Raw genomic sequence first — 22,904 nt, forward strand, 5'->3', positions numbered from 1 at the left:
TAAAAATTGTTGTACAATTACTGCAGTAGTCTTTATCTTTTTTGCTTTGAGGTGTTGACATCCTTCTTCATTTGAATGTGAATGCCCTTTAAGCTCTCTGAACTTTACACATCTATAGTTATAAAAAATGGGCCAAATTCATTTTTCATGTAAGCCCACTGGTGCCAAGGGACAGGTTTGCTCCACAGTGTTATTTTGTGGTAGAAGAACAGATTTATAGTATTGCTCATATGTCTGAGTGATCTGAGGCCAAAAAAAAAATCTCATTTTCAGGAGCTGCGGACTGAAACGCGTGAACGTTAATCTACCAATGGCAATATTCACCACTACAATGCTGTACCATTTCAACATTCAGCTCTCAGGCAAAAAGGATTGTTCAGTTCTACTGTCAACATTTAATAAGAATTATAGGGACTAGTTCTAGAAATACAGCCAATCTAAAACTTGCCCTTAGGCCATATGTTGGTTCATTTTAGTTTACAAACACAGTAGCCCACATCTCACTCTTAGCAAACACTTCCGCTCCCCTCTGTCCCCACCGTTAAATAAACCAAAGGACACCTATGAGTCTAGGCAATAAAATAACGTCCTTACATTCACTGAGCCATTTATTAGGATCCAGCATCAGGTACTGTTTGGTCACCTCCAGTTCTCTCATTAACCACTCGTACTTGGCCTTGACCTCAGCAATTCTCTGCTGGCGATGCTCCAGGATTTTCAGCTTGGCATTGAAACATATCACCTCCTGCCAACCAGGAAAAAGGAGCAGGGAAGGAATAGGTGGAGAAGAGAAGAAATACCCAGATCCATTCAGTTAAATGATCTTCCAATCAATAATACTGACAATGAGCCATTTACTGTAGAAGTGTATGAATCACTGCATGAAATCATCCATCATCTGTTTTATTTTTATTGCTTTTGTTTGGTTTTGATGTTTTCCATCAGTGAGCTTTGGAGACTTTGCAATGATAGTTAATAATAAACCATAATAATTAATAACAGGCAGCATCTTGAAATCGGATTAACTGTAGCAAAACATTTCTGGTTTTTGTCACCACAAGTTTGGCTAAGAAAATCTAAGCTCTTGGGAGAAGGAAATCCACTGCTTGCTATATTAAAATCCTAAATACATCTCTGTGCTTGGTGCAAAAGAAATGCAGTAGTCATAAAATAAGAGAACTGGTAGCAATACCAAATTTAAAACATCCTTAAACAAAGGGAATATGTTATGAAAAGCTCTAGCAATTCACAATCATTAATAAAGAAGATATATTTTCTGTAAAGATATGGGGCACGATAACAGCACAGGGTGCAGTGCTGTCTGGAGGCACCCAGCCTGGCCTGGCATGACTTCTGCGGGGTGGCAGCCATCAAGAAATGCAGTAAGTGCCCCCATGGTGAGGGCTGTGCTACCCTTGCTAGCATGGGAGCATTCCCAATACCAGAACTATCCTCCTCCAAGCCTGTGTGAAGGTCTCAACCCTATTCTGCCATCTACTCTGTAGATAAATCTGCTGTGTGGGTGAAGTGCAGTGGAAATACCACCCCAACAAGTGATGTTTTTCTCCATACAAAATCGTATCAAACAACATCACAAACAGCCTAACCAAGTGACAGGGACTAGGAAGAAAAAGAGCCTTAAAATAATAGTCTATATCCACAGTTACTCTAAAATTGGTGTTATTCCACTAACTGCAGATAGTCTTCCCAGTCATACATCTCAAGAGCTGACCTTTACAATTCTCTGATCTTTTTGTAAATTTGGAGGTCTGAGGTTGGCAGGAACAACTTTGTTAGAGAGAAGACATTAGCTATCCTGAAAACAATACCATCAAAGCAGTTGAGGTACCACTGCTGCCTTGAAAGACAGGTGTGACAAGATGCTGGAGCACAGGAACCACCAAAACTATAAGCAAGGGGCAAAAATGAAAGGTACCAATGTCTGTTAGCTGCTACAGAAGGCATAAATTGAGTCACAACTGCTCTTAAATATGATAAGAGGTTTTGCTGCCAGTTGAATTAACCATATATGATACTACACATTTCTGACTGCATAATCTGAATTCCCCCTCTTACACCCTTCAGGAGGCTGGAGACAAATTACATGGATTGCACTCACCTTGCTTTCCCCACCTCGTCGCCGCTGGAGCCTCTCCACATCATCTATCTCATAGACTTTGATTTCAAAGGGCTCCCCCAGCCCCCGCTGCCCGCTTCGCAGGGGCCCATCCACCCAGCGCACCCCGGGGCTGTTAGCAGGCTTCCTGGCTGGGGAAGCGGTGTCAAGTGACAAAGCTGGAATAAGCCTCCGTCTCTGTGAACCTGCAAGTGCAAAAAGTGCCACTTCATGTTAGCACGGTTATTGTCTCTCCTTTCTGCTCCATCTGCAGAGATGTCTGCAAACTATACATATTCAGCCTTCTTACACACAGAAGAAAATGGAGCAAAAATCCAGGGAGGCCATGGAAGCTGGGGTGAGCTGTAGCTGTGATGTGCTGTACCCACTCACCACAAGTCAGATCCTCGCCTGTTCCTTGGTGCCTGACTCCAGGATTTGATCCTCAGAGGGCATATGTACCTTCCAGAGCTTGTGCCTGCTTTCCTTTGCTCAGGTCTCGGTGTGTATAGGTATGTCAGTGAAGGACCAGAGCAGCAGGTTAGAACTGGTCTAGCTTTGCTTTCCTATCTCTTTACTGGTACTGGCTCTTACAGCCTAAGGACAAGCTTCAGACAGCCTCTACACAGACCATCTCCAGGGAAGGTGTGCTTGGGTTTTTTTAATGAGAGCACAAAAAGCACTTTGATACCCAAGTTCTTTTACTATGCTGGAGCTGAGTGCCAGTATACCACCACCTAGTCCTTTGCATAACACCACTGTAGACTGGCTGCTAGAGCAGTAAAAACACTAGAGAGGACAAAAAGCCTGCAGCAAGTACACCCGAGCTTGGTGGTTGCCATCAGAGTTGCATTAGCCTTGTCTCTGCTCAGTAGAATATTCTTCTAAAACATTTCCCATTTATGGACTTACTGCAGCACTGGTGATGGGCAAGAAAGCCTCAAGAACGATGGTCTGGCAGAAGGGTTAGTCACTGTGTCTGCTTCAATACCAGCACTCATGCACACCCACCCTGCTTTATAACACCAGCACAGTGGATGGGAGCACTGCAATAGCTGAAAATGTAATATGGTTGATAAAGCCTATGCTATATGGAAAGCATCTGCCATGTGAGCCAAGGACTAAGGTAAGACAAGGGAGAAAAAGTATGTCACTGGCCTGATGGCAGCCATAAGGAAGTTGAGCATCTGGTTTGTTGGGAGAAAGAACAGACACACACAAAAAAGAAAAACAACTGGTTACATTTCCTTGCTTTGTTTAGTACAATCAGAGCAATGGCTGTTTTTTTCCAAAAAAAAAGTTCTGGATCTGACAACTCCTGCAGTGTCTCCCCTAGGAGACAGCAGGGATAGAAGGAATGGGAGAAACAAAAAACAAAAGCCAGAGCCAGCAAGTTTGAATTAAACTATTAACTGACTCTTTTGGCTGCAAGAACAAAACTGATGCCAGCAGGGAAGGGATGCAGAATGATCATGCAGATTTTATTTTAAAAACAAGATAAAATCATTTAGAGGAATCTCCAGCACTACGTTTATTGAAACTTGAATGTAAATAGCTTCAACATGTCTGCCAACTTGGTGCTTCAATGAAAGCCAAAAAACCCCCCCAAAGCCAAAAATATCTGTTGATTGCCTAGTTTTTGGATTTGCAAGTAACAAAGCATCGTTTAGTTTCATTCATGGGAGCCTGTTTCTCTGCTGACTTTGCAAACTATCACATCTTATCCCATTGATTTCTGAGTGCAGCAGTCTGTGCTAGAAACCAGCAGTTAGTAACCAGTAATTAACCTGTAAATGCTAGCTCTAAAATGGATGAGAACAGCCTATCTTGCTGTCTATCTGGAAAGCCTAGTTACAGAGCTTTTATTTGAATACATCTGAGACCACTCTATGCAAGAAAAGGAGAGCACAGCCGAGGTGAATAGACGGGGAGCTCTACGAGGCCCCTGTATACCAAATAGTCTGAGATCTGGACAGCCCATCCTGTGACACCCATCACAGTTGTGTTTACTACTCAAACGGCAGCCCAGCAAAAAAGCCCATTCCAGAACAAATGAAGCCTTACAAATACCAGCAAGAAGGAGTTATTTTAGAGCTGTGGTACCAGTCACTGGAAGTCAATGTCAGCATTCACGTACCTTGAATGCATTTCAGCTAATCTCTAGATTAAACTGCCCGATCAAGAGAAGAATCAGATGTTGATAAAAGGAAAAGCAAGACCTGACCCATTACCATAGCTAAAAAGTGACAACAGCAAGAGACACAGTTTGGGAAGACCCCAACGAACTGCAATGCTAAGGGTGACTCTTGTGAGCAATGCTAGAGAAAGGCAGCTGCATACTTGAAGGGAGGTGAGACAGGGTGGTGGACTATTAAATGTTGTTACATGCAGGGAGAGACCCTGCAATGGGCTCAGCCCCTCATGGGAAATGAGCCCTCCACTTGCTTAGATGTGAAGGGCACTGAGTAATCCCTCGTGTCACTCAAGACCAAAGGGTTTAAGCATTAAATATTTTTTTAAATACTTTTTAGGCTTTTGGCCATGGTGTCTCACAGGAGCAGTCTTTCAAATTTTGTCTGAGTGTAAAAGTAATCTGTTTCCTATCTTTGCTGCTCATCAACTTTCAGAGCCAACATTTATAAGCATCAGATCTGACCTCCTCTGTAATGCAGCCAAGTGCTGCTAATTCTTTTTACTTTGTGCCCCACATTGGTGATCACATCTCCTTTCATGCCATGCCTATGGACTAGCTCTAGCATTTCAAGGAAGCCACTGAGCAGACTGGAAATTCCTCTGTCCAGCTCTCCCACGCATGGCTGCACTGTGACTAAGGTAGTGCCTTCTTCTGGGATGTTTGATCTTCTTCCTTTTTTCTTCCCTCTTTCTTTTTTCCCCACTGTGGCTGTTAACACTACCTTCTTGTGCAGTGGGACACTTTTAAACCATCCCTGCTGGAAGAACTGCCTCTCTGACCAGAGCCAAAGCCCAGGTCTGAGACACTCTGGGAATGAAGGGGGATGCCTCCGATTCACCTTGCCATGAGAACAGCATGAGGCTCTTATTTGGAGCAAATCAAAACAGATGTCATGGGGGCATGAATAGCAGGGATGATGATAAATGTTTTTACATTTAGTTCCCGTTCATATCCATTTGGCTCAATGAGAAACAGAAACCTGTGCTCTAGAAGGAGGGCTCCAACCTGATGCTCTGGCTAATAGGGCTTATCCCTCGGAGAAGAGGCAGCAGAGACTACAGTAGTAGCAGGAGGTATGCTAACATGAGCTCATTAGTGTTTTCTAGCCAGAGAAGTGCCTGGACAGCCTGTGGGCTATCACAACAAAGTGAGGCTGCCAGCTCTCTGCACGCTGGGGCCATGGGGCAGGGCAAAGCTGCCTGAGGCCTGGTGACTCGCTGCTGCCGCCCACCCAAGGGCTCCTTCGGGATGCAGAGGCTGCCCGCGCAGGTGTCCCTGCTCCATCATGGGGCGTATGTCCACATGTGAGGCAGAGAAGAAAGAGAAAGAGGGATGTCTTATTATCTGAGCCTTGAATGCTGACTCAGGATGATTTATGTGAGGTTTAGAGGGCTTTGGGGAGAAATGAAATGAAAGATCTGCATCTCTGCAGTGAGGCAAAACTGAATCCTTTTTATTCTAAACATGCACTGATTAATAGGCTGCTTATTAGCCCAGATACAGAAAATAATGGTGTCTTTTGACAGGAGACTCCTGCCACTGACCTCTCCATTTAGCCTCTGTTTTTTCTGATTTCACTTTAATTGGGATCAGTAAGGAGATACAGCCAAAGCAGAGCTTCAGGGTGAGTGTCACAAAGCAGCTGACAGCTTGCTCATCCGTATCCATATGCAGACACAACAGTTAAATTGTTAAAATGAATACAGTTTTCCATTTACATAGAAAATACCCATTTGAAGTCCCAAATTTATTGGGATCACTTGATGGGGTTAGGATCTCATAAATCTTGACTGTATAATAAATAAAATGCTTTGTAGGAATCACAACACATCACTCCTCTACTCCCCTGCATGAAGGCAGCGATCAGCCCAGGAGCTCAGCAGGAGCAGCTCTTGGCAGGTCCCTCCCACGTCTGACCCACTGGCTGGGACCTGCCCAGCAGCTCAGCAAACCAGCTGGCCCTCCCACCACAGAAATGGGATTAATCCTTCCATTAAAAAAAGAAATTTATACCAAAAATTGATCTGAAAGAAACTCTGTAAACTGAACCCAGGACAGCATAATGACACTTTCATTTATGACCACACAGCATGTAAAACAATGTCTTGGAGGATATGTTTTTCACTTAGTTTGAATTTATCCACACCCAGAATAATGCCTCTTGAGCCCACCTGGAGTATGAACAATCAGACTATGACATAGCCCTGAAAGTGCACAGAATACAATATTTGCTTTCGCAACAGATCTGTTGCTCTACCTTGAGATACAGGTTAACGTTTGGCCAGGTTAAAATTAAGATAAAGGAAGTAACACAGCAGTGAAGGTGTGCAGAGTGAAAGCAGATCTGACGGAAGAGTGGCACTGAAGCTACAACATACTTCAGCAAGGATAAGCCCAGAGAAACACAGACCAAGACAGCTAGGTACCTAAGGGTAACTTTAAGGATAAGAAGACTCACTGATCTCAGCAAAATTGACCAACTGCAGAAGGATGTGTGCTCATAAACGTATGTGTTGACCAGGGCAGAAACTCTAAGAGGTCTGGTTTTGCTTAAGTACTGTATATTTTGGAGTGTTCCCCTTAGATTGCTTTCCAAGCACACATTCCAGACTGAGCATCTTTTCTGTGAAAAAGGTAAAGGCAAAAAGTATAAATGCAAAATCTTCATGAAAAGAAGCCTGATGCATATCTCTTCAAAGCAGGATACATCTGAATGGGATGCAAAACAACTGCAGTCCTAGAAACCTGGTCTAGTGGAAGGTGTCCCTGCCCATGGCAGGGGGGTTGGAACTAGATGATCTTTAAGGTACCTTCCAACCCAAACCATTCCATGATTCTATGAAATTTCAAGGTGTTTCAAACAGAAAATGAAACTGTAACTTGATATATCATAATTTCAGAAGTTTATAGTGTGTGCTCAAAGGCAGGATGTGGAGTCAAAGCTATTTCCCACTGCACTTAACGTTATGAGAGGTAAAATTACCTTTCTGCACAGAACCTTTTGTTCAGTATTTTGGTTTTTTTCTCACTAGACAGTCCATCCAAACTCAAGGTGATTACAAAAAACCATCCTGGCTAAGTAAAGCAGTGCCCCTAATCTCTCACCGTTCCTTCTGTGGCTTCATTTCCAAGAAATATCGTGCTTCCAGTAGCAATAGAATTAACCTCAAATGTAGCATCCAACTGTTTGCTTACTAGCAAAGATTATCTGTCCTATTCTCCCTGCTGCTCCTCACTGTCTGACAACAGGGCTCCTGCTTTGTTTGAGTTGCAAATGCATTGCTGATTTCTTCTCTCACTCCCATTTCCTAATGGGATCTGCCCTCATGGGCAATTGTCCATGACAGAACCAACTCCTCCCCATTCCTTTGACCTCCTTTCTCCTAGTTTATTTTATAGTGCACTTTCCCCAGTGCAAAGCACGTAACTATTCAGTCCTTGGCTTTTCATACATTTTGCACATTTCCCCTCACGATTAATGAAGACATTGCCAATGCTTTCAAGTGGAAGGCCCCTCTGATGGTGTGGAGACTTCACCAGAAGTGTTTAGGGTGCCCATCTTCAGGTCAGTACTACAAACACGAAAGAATTCAGGCATTTATTGCCAGAAAATCCAAACAGCATTCACTCATCCTAGCATCTCAGATTACATAGGAAGGACCATGTTGCACCTGAACACCTGGAATAGGAAACACCGACCGGATCCATCATTCAGAAGAAAATCATCTATGTCCACCTCACTCTGAAATAATTCAGGCCATATTCTGTGTTGACTTATGTGCAGTCCTGCTGTTGAAGTACAAGGACACTTAAGGCTAGAAATCACTGCTTTCTGTACATGGGAATAAAGCAAGCCTTGTTTATAATCTTCCATCCATACCTATGTTAGATATGTTGCTTCTGTACTGGTATAAAGAACATGCTGACGTAGAGCCTACTCCTATTTTTTCTACCTGCCCAGATCATTTCTTAACTTTGCTTCCTGATTTACTGTCTCATTTTAAAAGGAGCTTTTCAGGGCAGTTTAGAGCTGGTGAATGAGCACTGCTGAAATCAGATCAGGAAGCACCCTCCTTGGGTTGCTGTGACAAGTAATCTGGGAGACACTCCAGGGAAGATGCAGATGCCCATCACGGGGTGGGGGGGGGAGGAGGGCGACTTTTCAGCACCCACAATCCCTAGCAAAAAAACCCCAGTCTCTTCTAAATATTTATCTCACTTCGAACTGGATTTTGGTTTCACAGGTATTTGTCAGCATTGTGCTACTATTTAAGGAACTGGTTAAATACTACAGTATCACTACAGTATCACACTAAATAGCTGCCCAGTCGCTTGGGCAGCAAAGGCAGAGGCTGGAGGGGGAAGGGGCTCTGCAGCCAGAGCATTAGCTCGCAACAGGACAGTGGCAGAGGCATTCCAGTGAGCTAATTCTGTGGCAGTGTCAGGAGCAGGTTTTATTTACACTCAGCCTAATGGTGTGCGACTCAGTCATGCATGTTACATGGAGCCTTCACCGTTCACAATAGCCTGCTGCCATTTCCTCTATTAAATCATTCCTATGTTCATGTGGCTGAAAGCTCAGTGCTGGCATGCAGTAGTCAAGCGTGTAAAAAATGATTACTCTGATCCCTTTCAACACAGATTTGCTGCATGAAATGGCCTGGCTTTGACCTGGGAAAATCAATGCTGTTGTTTTAATGAACAAAAAAAAATTGGAGCTGAAGCCTGCACTTCTCCTCCCTCTGCTCCCCCCCAGGGCTGTCCAGCCAGCAGTCACATGCACAAAGTGGTCACCTGTATGCAAACAGCTTTTGCCTGTATAATTCTAAACATCCTTTGTTATAGTAAAGGTATAATGCAGGGTATCAATTAGCTACCATCACTTGTAAGCAAGTTAAAGTAGAAATGCTGGAGATGCCCTACGGCTTTGTGATACAAAGGGCAATTTTCAGCTCCCCACACTGTGCCTTAGGCAATCTAAACATGAACCAAATTCCTTTTCACTTGGATTCAACAAGAAAAGCTCAGACTCTTTTTGTTGGTGTTTTGTTTCACCATTATCATTTTGGCCACGTTTCAAAATGTGATGCTTTGCAATATTGGTTGGAGATGGACTTTCATAATTTACAGCCTGCGGATTCAGCCGCTGGCTTTTTCTGTTGCTTTTGTAGGCAGGGCTAAGTGCTTCCAGAGAGTGACTATGTTCGAATATAGAGTTTTCAGGGCTTTCCAAGAACCTCTAAATCTCCATCTTTAAAACCATCCCACCAGTGAAAGCCAGAGCACACAAGTAAGAGAAAAACGGATTCTAATTATAGATAATTATTGTCATGTTTTAGCAGTCTGTCTTTTTATTAAAGTGTTTAAAATCATGTAGCAATTTGCTCTGCTTTGGTGGTGAAACTTAGTACTGAGAAAGAGCCGTAAGGAGTCATGAAACTTTACTGCAAAACCCATAAAATGCTGTTGCTGGAATCTTTAATTATCTGTAGTCTGACAGGTTCCCCGTGCAAAGAAGATTAAAGCATGTGCACAAACACACACACACACACATACACGCATGCCAATCCTATCCTGGACTGACAAGAGCAGGATCCTGCAAATGCTGATACACACAACTCCAACTCAGGGCACAGGTTTAAACTTCAGGAATTCAGCATTTGGAAACCTTAGTTTTCCCCCAATCTCATTTCTACTTGGCCTTACTTTCAATAGCATCCTGTAGATTTTTGTTTTCTGATTCTCACTGTTACTCAACATTCAGGAAGGCTGAACTGGCCCAGACTGACCCAACTTGAAAGCACTTTACAGGTAAGGACTTTCTCTCCTATGCCTCACCTCTTCAACTGTCTCCTTCCTTCCCACATCCTCCTCTTATGCCCGAGTCCTGGGTCTCTGCCCCTGTGAGTGGGTCTTTGCATACCAGCCAACAGGCAGCGGGCCCCACCAGTGCCTTACGAATGCTGCACACTTGCTGCTCCCCAAAGCCTGCCTGGGCCACTAAGTGCAGCCCTGAGAGTTTCACCCTGCTGGCACCAGCCCCAGCACCAGTAAAGCTCCAGGCTCAGACTCAGCTCCAAAAAACCTCAACTAGAGAAATCAAAGGAGACACACTCCTTGGCAGAGGTGTGTCTCATCTCAGCAGAGCGCTGCAAGCAGTGATAGACTGCAACCCTTAGGTCTAACAATGTCACATGGGATGGGGACTCTCTTAAGGCACCCAACCCTATTCCCAAAGGGAACAGGAAAGAAAACAGCCTCAGGAAGATCTCTGTGGTCTCCATGAAAAGCCTCGTCTATGATGAAACGTCTCAGAGCCCCTCCTGTTCTGCTGTCCCCAGGGCAGATGTGAAACACTGTAGGGGACAGGAACTGGTAAATAACATCAGTAGGAAAGGGTGGTAAAAGGCAGAAACAAGGCATTCGTGCACATTACATGAGCATGCAAACAGGACCTGGCTTTACTGTGTAAACCTCATTAGAGCCTGGGCTCTTTCTTGCTTTGCTGTTAGCTCACAGTGGGCAGGACCTGGAGATAACACCAAAGCTGTATCTCTGAAATCATCCAGTGATGTTTTGCATTGAGAATTACTTTAAAGTAATGCCCACGTACATCCAAACTAAACTAGGGAAAAGATGCTAAAAACCAAAGAAGAGCAAAAAGCAGGGAGGTAACACTTCTGATCTAAGGACCCTACTGTTACTTTTTCCACAACACCATTATCTAGCTTTATGAGCTGGTGACCAGAGAACACAGAAATTACACAAGTTGCCCAAGGCAATACAGCAAACCAGCAGCACACCAGAGAATACAACATAGATCTTGGAAGTCCTAATCTGCCACCCCACCTGCATCCCTCTCATACCTGCTGTGTTCCCAGGATACAGATATGGCTCTGGTAAAACAAAATTCAGCTGGAATGCATTTCCTGATCACATACAGGAGTATGTACTATAAAAGCACCCTTATCATTGCCTTTCCATGGAGCAGCACTGGACATAGCACTTGATGTTTTGGAGGTTTTAAAAAACAGTATATAATTGGTGTTAGCGATGACTGTACAAACCATGCCCTAACACTTCAGTGCCCTGCTCAAGACAGCACTGCCTACCCAAGAGAGAGGAGACTAGAGTCTGAGCCAAAAATATGGCTGAGATGTCAATTGTTTCTTACAGGGGAAAGGCTAATGAAGTGAGTGAAGAAATCCGAGAAAACACAGTTGCAGAGATGCTTGTGGGCGGAGAAGGAGGAAGGGCCTGATGCAAAAAGAAAGTAACAAATGAAACCCTCCTCTCCTCTGCTCAGCAAGGGTGGGGGAGGATGTGCAGCCAAGTCACTTGGGGTTGAGGTTAGGAGTCAAGGGTGCCTGTAATTTAACCCTGGATCTGGCTCTCACTTAGTTGTAGGCATCGGGCAAGTCAGCAAAGTTCTCTGCCTTCATTTCTCCATCTGTAAAATGGGGTCTGGAATAATGCTTACACCACAGGGTGGATTAAAGAGCAGCTGTACAAAGCTTTGAAATGCACAGCCATAGATCAGGGCTAAATAGCTCTGTTTCTGCCATAAGCAGTCACTTTGGGGCAATATATGCTGACATGATGTTATAGGACCAATATTAAACGCTAGAAAGATGGGAATGTTTATTAAATGGATAGGTTAGCTTCAGGGGAAAGGCTTATGAGCTTCATGATGTAAACACATGATTTTTCAATAGGTAGCAGAATGCAAGAGGCATTTTTTTTTTTTTTAATTTTCTTTTAATTTTGTACACACCATATTGGTCTGTCTGTGAACTGTACAGGTACCCAGGCAGAGCCCAAAATTTAACCTGAGGGTAACATTGAAGGATATGAGCTAGCTTTATCTTTCAAAAGCTGTCAGTGTAGGTCTGATGCTTCATGTATGACATCCAGGGCAGAAGCACCTACACATACATATAACGCACTTAAGAGCATTGAAAGACAAGATCTTAATCTCAAGAAAAAAATGGTGTCTCTCCAATGTGTCAGAACTTCAAAAGTAATTGTGAGATCTGACAGGGCTGCTGGTGATTCTCTTAAAGACTCTTTATAGCTCCTCTTACAGGGGCCTTGGGCTGATTCATGTTGATTGTGTCTGGCAGCTAGCATTTCTGTTAATAATAATCATAAATAAAGTAGACAAGGTTGCCTGACCTGAAATGAGCATATCTATAGTGCCATATCCATTACAGCACAGTGGATCTGTGACCGCAAATCAGGAAAGGTCCAATGCTCTTGACACTATGTATTAAAATAATATCTGTCTTTTAAGAGCTCAGAACCTTTGTTTGCTATTTTTTTCATTAGAAAGTGTTCCTTAAGAGAGAACATTCACACTAGAACAGACCTATAGAAAGGAGATATTACAGAGGATGAAAGATTGCAAACCTTTACTTTTTTTTTTTGTTTGTTTATTATATAAGAAAAATATATTTGTGAACAGCTCTATTCTCCCTTATATCTCAGCTCCTCCTTCATGTTCTCCTGCACTGAAGTCATAATCCTGGTTTTATGCCATCATAAATCTGCTGACATGTGAAAAATTATACTATTATCAAACACATCAAAACAGAATTATGATTTCACTCCTGCAGGACCAAATGCAAACAGGAGCTGGGTTATAAGATAGTGAAGCTTTATTAATTTCTGGCCAGTGGCTTGCTGCTAGAGATATGGAAGGTAGTAAAGATTTTTAATTTTTTTTAATTTGCATAAAACTCCTGGTTGTATTTATACACAAATACAAGTCATTCAAAACAATACAGGAATTACTTGCTGATATAGGGAATCACTCTCAAAAGTAAAGTATTAGAGATGATACACTCAGAATCTCTCCACATCAGGTGACAGGCTGAATTAAGAGACAAGCTTTGTAAATTACTCTGAGGCAGGTCAATGTGCTGGCCTATGCCAAGCCCAATGGGTCAGGCAACTTCCGGGGACACAGGCCCTCCACTGAAAACCCTCCACCCCAGAGATTCAAGTCCAGCAACAGGTATATATCTGCAACATTGCTGACCAAGGAGAGAGGAACTAACCCACACAAGAGATTAGAACAAAGAGATTAATGTTGACCAGCCAAAAAAGGTGTATTTGGTGAAAAAGGTCAGATGTTACACAGCAGTAAGATGGCAGCAAAGCTTAGACTCCCCATGTTCCCCATGAAGGAAAGGTTCCTGCTCACCCCCTCACTTTTGCATACCTTTTTAGCCTTTGCATACCTGCACAGCATGACAAACCAGTGTCACTACTCTGCCAGGTAGGCTCAAGGCAGGCTAGACCATGGAAAAGTCTCTTCTCTTCAGGTGTGTCTTCTAGACTGCTACAAGAGCAACCTGAAACCTGAGTCTCAAACAGTTCTCTCTTCATAACTCCCTTTTCATGGCCACTGACACAATGTTCAGTCCGGCACAGGGGCTATTGAAAGCCAGAGTTGTGAGTCAAAATATAACCCTAGTATAAATTACAGCACACAGATCTGAAGCTCTTTTGTCATTACAGCACAAAGACATTTTTCTCACTCATATCTCCAGCCTTGTCCAGCCTCCAATGTGCTATCACAGCAGAGAGAAGTGAAATGAAACAACTAGCTTTATGAGTATCAGAGTAAACAAATCCTGGTCTTCTACTGATTTAGGTTTGGGATGAACTCTGGAGTCTAAAGAATATGCAGGCTCTGCCTGAAGATTTTCTCCTAGTATTTTTTTAAAGTATCTCCCCTAGGAAAGTGGGGATGCTTTCTAGTGTCTAATAAGGATAAATCTACATTGCCATTTTCTCTCTGTTCCCTCATCTGCACAGCTTCCTGTTTTCACAGAACTTGATAAATTTTTGGATCTAAATGTCCCATGGAAAAAGTCCATATTATATAGGCATCTTCTCCACAAGACACAATCCAGTTTTCACAAATGCCATCTCTGTGGACAGCTTTGTCTTCCTTTTCACAACACACAAATCTTTTTTTTGCAAGTTACTAGTAAAAAGTTTATATTTGAAAGGAGCTATTAGAGGAACAGCTCCTCAGAAAGAGGAAAATCAATTTATTACCATGTAAACTGAAGGGATAGGAAAGAGGCTTTCTTACAGAATGCAAAGTTAACTTCAGAAAGATTATTTCGTCACTCGGTCTGTGCTTGCACTGTGTAGAGTGATCACTTTCAGATGCATCCTCTGAACAAGTACAATCAGCCATGGATATGGTTTTAATAGCAGTATCTATTGTATTCACATCTGTGCTGCACATGTTCTTCCTGCTACCACAGTCAAGAGCATAAAGAAAGGGAGAGTTATGCATTACTCAGTTTGTTCACTGCAAATAAATCCCAGAGGTGAGTATCACAGCAAGTGGAATGACTGGTGAATTAGGAACTCTATGAGAATAACACATTTTGGACAGCCAGCACTACTGTAGGATAAGTAGTCACTGGTATTTCACATACCTGTGCACACCAGTTCCAAAGCCAATGTGCATTTTTTTCAAAAGTAGGTTAGGCAGGGTTCGCACTTCAGGTTGGGAAGACAGTACCCAGGAAAAAGGTGAGGTGACTAGCTGATGGATACTCCTCATTGCTGTCCTGCAATTTTCTGAAACTCGTTCTGGTGGGAAGATGTACCAGTTGCAACTGCAGAGACTCTTGGTATGACCCAGAAGGGTCTTGTTGTCTAATTAAAAAGTCCCAATGTAGTGTGAAAGCTACTGGGGATTATATTTGAACAAAGATGAATTATTTCTGATCCTTTCTATGATTGCTAAAAAGGTTTCAGATTTGCAAGTGCTTCAGTGCAGTTTTCCATATATTATTATTAACATAATGTATTATTTGTTATCAATAAATTACTGGGAAAAAAAGGACTCAAAAGTTAAAAAACAAGTCTCAGAGGCAGGATAAGACCCTTCAAGTGGCATGGGCACAACTTTGTTCCATCCTCTAGGTGGGAAGAAGGAACTTAGTGGTCTTGTGCTGCTGAAACATGTGCATACCAAGAGGGAAGTCTGTGCCCAAAGTGCTTAAGAATAACACTTCCATTTCACCACCTCACAAAGGCATCTTTCTGGAATCAAATTAGAAGAATATTTGTATAAATAAATACCTGAATGTGGTTGTCCTTGGCAATACTAACCAGTTTTGGGGATAAATGTCCTTCTGTTCATGTGAACTAAACCTAAGTGAAAAGGGTGTGGGAGAGACTCCACTGCAAAGGCAATGCAACCACACAAAGGATTTGTGCATGTTGCAAAATGAAGAAACTCAGACCCTGGCCTCACTTTTCTGCCAAGAGATACAGCTGGTACTGATTTAGCTAACCTTTAGGGCTAGCCTGCCCACCATGTACTAGTTATCTGCTTTGATCTGCATCCCTCCTTCACTCTACTGCAAGCTTACCTGCATTTGATCGTTTCTTTGGATTTTTGAGACTTCGGCACCTGCCGCTCGCAGAGCTGCTGTTCTCGCTCATGGAGTCTTGTGCTGAAGAGGCGCTCCCTGTTGCCTCGCTGTCTCTCATCATGCTCTCGTAGCCGCTGCTCCCCCCACTGTGGTAGAAGAGGGCTGTTTTCCCCATGGCGGGGGGCAGCTCCCCGCTCAGGACACTGCTGTTGTCGCTCCCGTGACCACTGCTGCAGCGGTGAGGTTTCCGAGGAGGTGTGATCTTGCTGTAAGGTGAAGGCAGTATGTGAACAGCTGGCTTCTCATCTCCGGGAAGGCCCCCACGCTCGTCTGCCTCTGAGCTTCCCCGCAGCTGTAAGCCTCTGGCACTGGTGCTCCCTTGGAGCAGCTCCGAAATCCGCCCATTGACAGCCCGAAGGGGCAATTTAGAAGCAAGGCTGGAGCCTCGGTTTCTGCTGAGTGACTGCGTTGACCAGGACATGTTCTTCCCACTTGGAGGCAAACTGGAGCTCTGGCCTACAGACTGAGGCAGAGACTTGGTCGAGAAGCTAAGCGTTTTGGTGGCAGAGGCAGACAGGCTGCGGGCCTTGGGACTTGCCAGCAGGAGCTTGCTGACTGCAGAGATCTTCGACTGGCTGGCTTTCGGGGAGGCACCTGCCGACTGGGAGAGGCCTGAGTTAGTGGGTGAGGACATGACACTGCGACTGAGGCTCCTTCCAGCCCTAGGCATGGTGGTGTCTTTGCCAGGGCTCATTTTGGAGCTCACAGAGGACAGGCTTTCTGCTCTTTCCAGTGACAAACACTCATAGTGGCTTCCCGTGGACCTCCCGAGGGAGTTGGTCCTGCTGGCGAGCTGCTCCAGTTTGGCACTGAAGAGCTTGCTGCTGCTGTTGTTGTTGCTGCTGCTGTCGATGCCAGGGCCCTTCTGTTTGGCATTCAGCTCCTCAGGAAAGCTGGCCAGGAAGGACCCAGGCTGGCTGGAGGGACTGCTTGTGGTGCTGCTGGCTGCACTGTGCTGGGGGCTGGCTCTGTTCTTCTGATCCAAGCTTGATTTTCTCACTGGTGGCAGAGGAGGTGTCCCTTTGGGACGAGTGAGGACACAGTGTTTGGGAGAGGCCATTTTCTTGTCAAGGCTAGCCTTAGAAAACTGGGGTAGTGCAGGAGACCCGACTCCAGCGCTGTCAGTGGCAGTAGGATGGAGGTGACTGTCAGGCTCTTCCGGCTTGCTTGCCTTCGGGAGCCCTCGAGGGAGGCTGCCATTCTTCAAGCCATCACTGGAATGAACAGGGCTTTGGGTTGCACAGCTGGACGCTGCCACTTCACACCCATCCACAATCCTCTTTAGACTGTCAGATCCTGGGGAGATAGAGGTGTCCCCACTGCTGCTACTGCTGCTAAACCTGTCTGCTGAGGACTGCTTTGTGCTGTGCTCAGGCTTGGCTGAAACTGTGGTCATGTCAGGCCTTGGCACATCACTGCTTCCAGAGTTGTCCTTTTTTCCATCTTCTTCTCTCTTCAGCCAAGGGTCTTCAAATTTGATGTCCTTCTTAGCACTGGATTCCTTCTCGTCATGGGGATGAGCAACCTTTGTGTCTGCAGCTACTGTTGGTACAGCATCATCAGTGTCTTGTGCTTTGAAGGGATTAACGGCAATACATGGATACACTGTAATGTTTGTCTTCATTGGGATGTAGCCTTCACAGCTGCTGAGGCTTGCAGTGTTTTTGATTGTGACAGTAGTTTTCCCTAGAGCTGATATTTTACAGCCTTTGATGGGTGGCACTTTGCCGAAAGTTTCCTCCCCCATTTCCGACAGTATAAGCATGTTGTCAGTCACTGGCTTCTGTTTGTCACTTACACAGATCATGCTGGCACTTTGTATGGTGCTTGCAAACTCTGAGACAGGGGGTTCTGCCATTGCTTCCCCATGCCCGTAGCATGCCTGGGCTATGAAACTGTGGCACGACTGTTCACCATCACTCCCTGTGCTCATTTCACTCAACCAAGAACTGATGGATGAGCGCCTGCTGTCATCATCCTGGGATTTGTCATCCAGGCCCAACTTTGGAAGTGGAAGGAATTGTGTGATGCTGACTTCAGACACAGGAGCTGCACTGGAGTAACATTCAAGATCTTCAGATATGCTGCTGATAATACTGACTGGCCTAGATCCAGAGGCCAAAGCCTGCACAGAGCAGTCACTGTTAAAACTGATAATACTGGTTGGGCGCCCATTGTCAAGGACCCCGCTAATGGTTAGCTCTTCTACAAGGGTGAACACGAGCTCGTCCTCTCCATTCAGCTCTAACGGCTGCTGCACAGTCACCATGGTGGTGCTCAGAATCTCCTTCTTGGATTCTGGAGAAATGCTTTGTTGCCGATCTTCATCAAGAATAGTCTCTTCAAAATCCCCATTCCTGGAGGACGTAGACTTCTTCATGATCTGAGGGCTCATGCCTACAGGTGGGGTCCGGATTTCTGGCTGCAATAAAGATTCACTAGATGTCATTCCAGTATCCTTACTCAGGGGAGCTGGTGGGGGAGCGGAGCTGGGCAGGACTCCTTTCTGTGTATAGACCTTGCACCTCTGGGAAGGAGAAGTTGGTGGCTTGTATTCAGATGTCTTCGAGAGGCTCGCAATGCCAAGCCGGGGAGAACCCATTGGCCGAGGTTTGCCTTCCACAAATCCGCAGGTGTTGAGACCTTCTCTGCTGCTCTGCAAGCTCGTGCTGTGTGCTAACTGACAAGAGCTAAGCTCTTTACTAGAGCTGCCTGTTACACTCCTGGGAGAAGAAGGAGTTGAAACATTAGTAAGAGCTCCAGATGGAACAGGGGAGTGATTTCTCTTAGTTTTGCTGGGTGTTGCATTTATATTTTCCTTGGCTTCTCTATCAGGATGCTGACATTCTGGCATCATATCTTCCTTATCTGACTCTGATAAGTGGCTAAGCTCTGCCAGCTGGCTTGAGACAGAGCACTTAGACATCTGGTCTGAGCTAAACTGAGCAGGCATCTCTTCAAAGGGAAATTTGTCGGTCTCTTCACTGCCATCTATGCAATCCAGCCTCTCCTGGAGCTCTGCAAAGGTGTTGCACTTCAGGCAGTCTCTTTCAGATGTGCTGGGCCCCGATTCACTAACTTCCTCCAACCTGCCCTCGGTTTTGGTCTTTTGCAGAGCAGGAACTATGGGAACAAAGTCAGGGGGACCCTCATTATCTGTCAGTTCCTTATCAGAAAGGGCAGTGCCATTGGGGCCAACGTAAATCACTGTGTCACATGACTGCTCACTGCTGGACGAATAATCAGGATCACTTGATAAATGCAAAATAGGGAAGTCTGGGTCCACTGTGTTTCTAGAATGGAAAGGCCTCAGCTGGGTTGGCCTCCGCATCCTGCCCTCCTCACAAGAGCTCTCTCCTCCAGAAGAACTCGATGTGTACTGCAATATGAGAGAGAGAGAGAGATCATGACATTTCAACATCGCAAACAGCTCCTTGCACAAAGCGCATACACAAAAAGGTCACAGTCACATCTAAACTGGGAAATCTCTAAACTAAGGCACAGAGCTCTGAAGCTTCTTATCCACAGTCCTACAGCAAAGACACAACAGTGTTCAATGGAGAACCCAATGCCCCAACTCTGTGTCCCGCTCAAAATCATGAGACTTCAAAAAAAAATTACAGAACAAATGGATTAGGATCCCTCTCTTAATTGAGCCTGGACAAAGAAATCAGATATTTGGCAAAGGCTTTGCTGATTTTCTGTGTGTGTGTTTGTGTGTGTGTGCATGTATGTGAAGAGAACATGAAAACTCATTACACAAATAACACACAGAAAATAAAGACAATCCCCATTTGGTCATACTACCAGTGTGTGGAATTGTATAACGGGCACTCAGAGTTCTCTGGAGACACACTGCTGTGATGGTGTGTGAACTGAATCCCTTCACTTGCCTCTCTTCAATCCATTGACAAAAAACGTTTTGTCAATCCACAGGCTGTCAATTTAAATGAAATGCACAAAATTCACTCATTGTTCCCAGTTCACACCATAAGTTGTACAGAAGGAACCAGGACTCTAAAACATGGAAGTTGTTACAGCCCATCTTCACTCTACTTCTTGGAAAATCTGTCACCCATATTTAGAAGCAGTGGGAATAAAAGGGGCATCAATGCTGGCAATGGGCACACTGCTTTGCATTTGTTTTGCTCCTGCTCTGTCTGGGAAGCACCAAGGATCTAATTCTTCATTAATCCCAATTTTCTTTAACTCTACAGCAGTTTCATTCCTTATTATATCATTAGCACTAAGAGCATAACTGAAAATAAATGCTGTCTGACAGCTATGTCATTAAATGAGTCCAGCTTACAACCCTGCTATAGGAGATATGTCTGAACTTACTCTTCTGTATCTGAAGCTGAAGCGTTAACCCCCCTAGCCTCTGCTCACGTACTCTAAGCCACTTGCCTAGGACAGGGCACACACAACCCACGCACTTTGGAATTGATTACTGATTTTGTTACGTGCTGCTCTACCCTATTAAGGATCCTTCAGCGTCCTTCTTCCTCCCTCCTCCACCATTACCAGAAGGAAGTTACATATTGTCTTACCTTAGTTTTCTTTTTCTTCATCCTGAGGACCCTAGATGCAATCTGGATAGTGGACAGTGTCTCTGCGTAGTTCCCCGCAGCGGCTGAAATGTGAGCTATCATTGTGGTGCGGCAGTTCATATTCCCCAAGGATTCCCGAAGCAACATGGTGAGCTTGCTGTCTCTGCAAAATAAAATGAATTAAGGCTACATTAGCGAGCAAGGTTTCACTTTGACCATCGTGATGTGTCTTGGGTCTCAGGAAGATTTTTTCTCCTCTTTTTAATGGAATCCTAATTAGTTTCCTTCTTCAGGTTTGCACTATGTTGTGTCTGCAGCTGAGCAGGCTGAAAGACCCTGGACTACAATTTAAACTTCTTTCCCCTTCCCAGTTCCCCCTTTCTGTCTTCTTCTGGCCTCAGTCCTTCTGCAGTGTTACCACTGCCAATTCAGAGATGCAGACCAGCATTGGCGACTCTGTTAAGGAGCTGCTGCAGCAAACACCAAACTGCTGCCCTTTCCAGCGCACAGTGGGCAAACAAACTCTGGCCCAGGTCTGGAGGACAAGAGGGTAGTGGATTAGATTAGAGAACTCAAATTTTTTCTTGCCTTCTAGGGCACTGTGTAACTCAATAATAATAATAGTTAAATCACCGAAATTAATTTTGGATGATGCTGGTGAAATACAAAACAATCAAGCCTTAAGACTTTGCACAATTGTTCTTTCATATTAGATCTTTTCTTCCACTGAGGCAGAAATCAAATTTTCTGTTCTTGCCATTTACTCTATTGTTCAGCATAGGATAGCTTTTGAAACACTGATGCCTTATTGTGGGGCTGTCTGTGACTGGACTAAGAATATGGATTTTAACAGCACAATGATGCATATGTAATGCTTCTGTGGTGGTCATCTAATCCTGTAGTCAGAAATGCATTATATAATTTTTTAAGAGAGCTTTAGCTACAAGGTATACAGGTCAACAGGATAATAGTTGGGAAATGGCATCCTCTTGAAGAGAGCCTCTCCTACACTAAAAGTTGTGGATGATAGCTACCTATGGCTGAAAGCAAAGACAACAACAGCCTGATATTTACCTATTGCTAAAGGAATTGCTTTCACTGTTGTAATGATAGCAATACCTTCACTGGCTGGGGATCAGATTTTTGGGGGCTCACGCTCCAATATCTACTAATGACCTGTGGTGCATGTGTGCCCTTGGTCATCTGCTTAACATTTCCAGCTCACGGGAATTCTGCATAAAGCTGCAACTGCTGGGAACTGAAGCTATGCTTACTGGATGGGACTGACAAACATTGAAATTCTTGAACCTCTCTTTTTGACTGAGTAAACAACAGCATTTGGGATGCATATTTTGATGCATCTAGCAATAAGTCTGTGGAGCTCATAAATTGTGTTTCTCCTGAGATTTCCAGTTCTTGTGATTTCAGTTAGGCTAGCAATACTGGAAGTAAAACATTTTTTGTTTCAGGATTTCTGCTTCCATCTGCTCCAGACACACTGAAGACAGTCTGGTGTTTCTGAGAAGCAAACAAACATCCATAAAGACTATACTAAGACAGCCTCACTCATTTCACTTGTGACCTAAGGCTGCTTTGAATCCACAGATCCAGAGTTAATAGGCTGCTGTATCTCAGGTTAGTGGCCCTCGTTTCCATCAAGGAATAATTAAGATGTCAAATTTTGTACATCAGTTACTGCCACTCCAATGCAGAGTTACACAGAAATTATTAACATCTGCACAGAAATCAATAACAAGCCTTTCATTTGTTAGTGCTTCTATCATAGCAAAACATGAGACGACAGGGGAAAGGGCAAAAGACTACAGTCTGAACATGTTGGTCTCCTGAGAATACATAACCCATGCAGCCAGCATCAGCACACTGCGGTGTAGCTCTCCTAGAGGTATATGCATTATGAATATAAAATAATTGTGCCATCTGCCTTGTACTGAAATAGACACTTGCAAGAAGAATGACGATACAGAGGAAATACCTATTCTATAATTCAAATGATCTTCTGACATATATGAGACAGGAACTAAAGGGCAGATTTGATTAGGATTAAAGCCTGAAACCTAGCAGCAAAAAAGCCCAGCCAACACTGATTTCTAATTTCAGAGTTTGCTCATGCAGCACAGTCTGCATCTTGACTATCAACTTCACTTTACACCCAGACAAAATAACCAGCCTCATGTCACTATTATACTCTGAAAAATAAAATAAAGAGGAAGAATTTTGCTAAACGCAGATTTTTATCAGTTCTGGATATTGTCATAAGACAAGTTCACCTGTTCAAGGTTGACTGATCTCTCACAATAGCACCTACTAACTCCTAAAGGAAAGAAAGAAAATCAAAGAGAACATAACACAAAAATGTGTGGCTTAATTTTTAACTCACCCTATCCTCATCAAGTAAAATATTGGTAAAATATTTTGGATATCTTACTGAAATTTGCTTGACAGACAGTGAGACACAAAGTAGATGCTTTGTTCTTCTGAATGCTGACATGGCATTTCTGCCTGTAAAAAAAGAAAGGCTCTGAATTGTTTCATTAGGTGGTTCATGAGCTGGTGTT

General features: G+C 44.0%; 1 protein-coding gene across 1 annotated transcript in view; it reads right to left on the reverse strand.

Moving 5' to 3' along the window:
• KIF26B (kinesin family member 26B) overlaps nucleotides 1-22,904 on the reverse strand; it is a 313,880-nt gene that overhangs the window by 8,024 nt on the left and 282,952 nt on the right. Inside the window, exons 11-14 of the mRNA XM_074818335.1 lie at nucleotides 20,329-20,491; nucleotides 15,716-19,157; nucleotides 2,120-2,322; nucleotides 595-745 (exon numbers count right to left, since the gene is read on the reverse strand). Of these exons, the coding sequence (XP_074674436.1) occupies nucleotides 595-745; nucleotides 2,120-2,322; nucleotides 15,716-19,157; nucleotides 20,329-20,491 (3,959 nt within the window). The remainder of the gene's footprint in view (nucleotides 1-594; nucleotides 746-2,119; nucleotides 2,323-15,715; nucleotides 19,158-20,328; nucleotides 20,492-22,904) is intronic.

The sequence above is a fragment of the Strix aluco genome, chromosome 3, assembly GCF_031877795.1.
Source record: "Strix aluco isolate bStrAlu1 chromosome 3, bStrAlu1.hap1, whole genome shotgun sequence".
Classification (NCBI taxonomy): domain Eukaryota; kingdom Metazoa; phylum Chordata; class Aves; order Strigiformes; family Strigidae; genus Strix; species Strix aluco.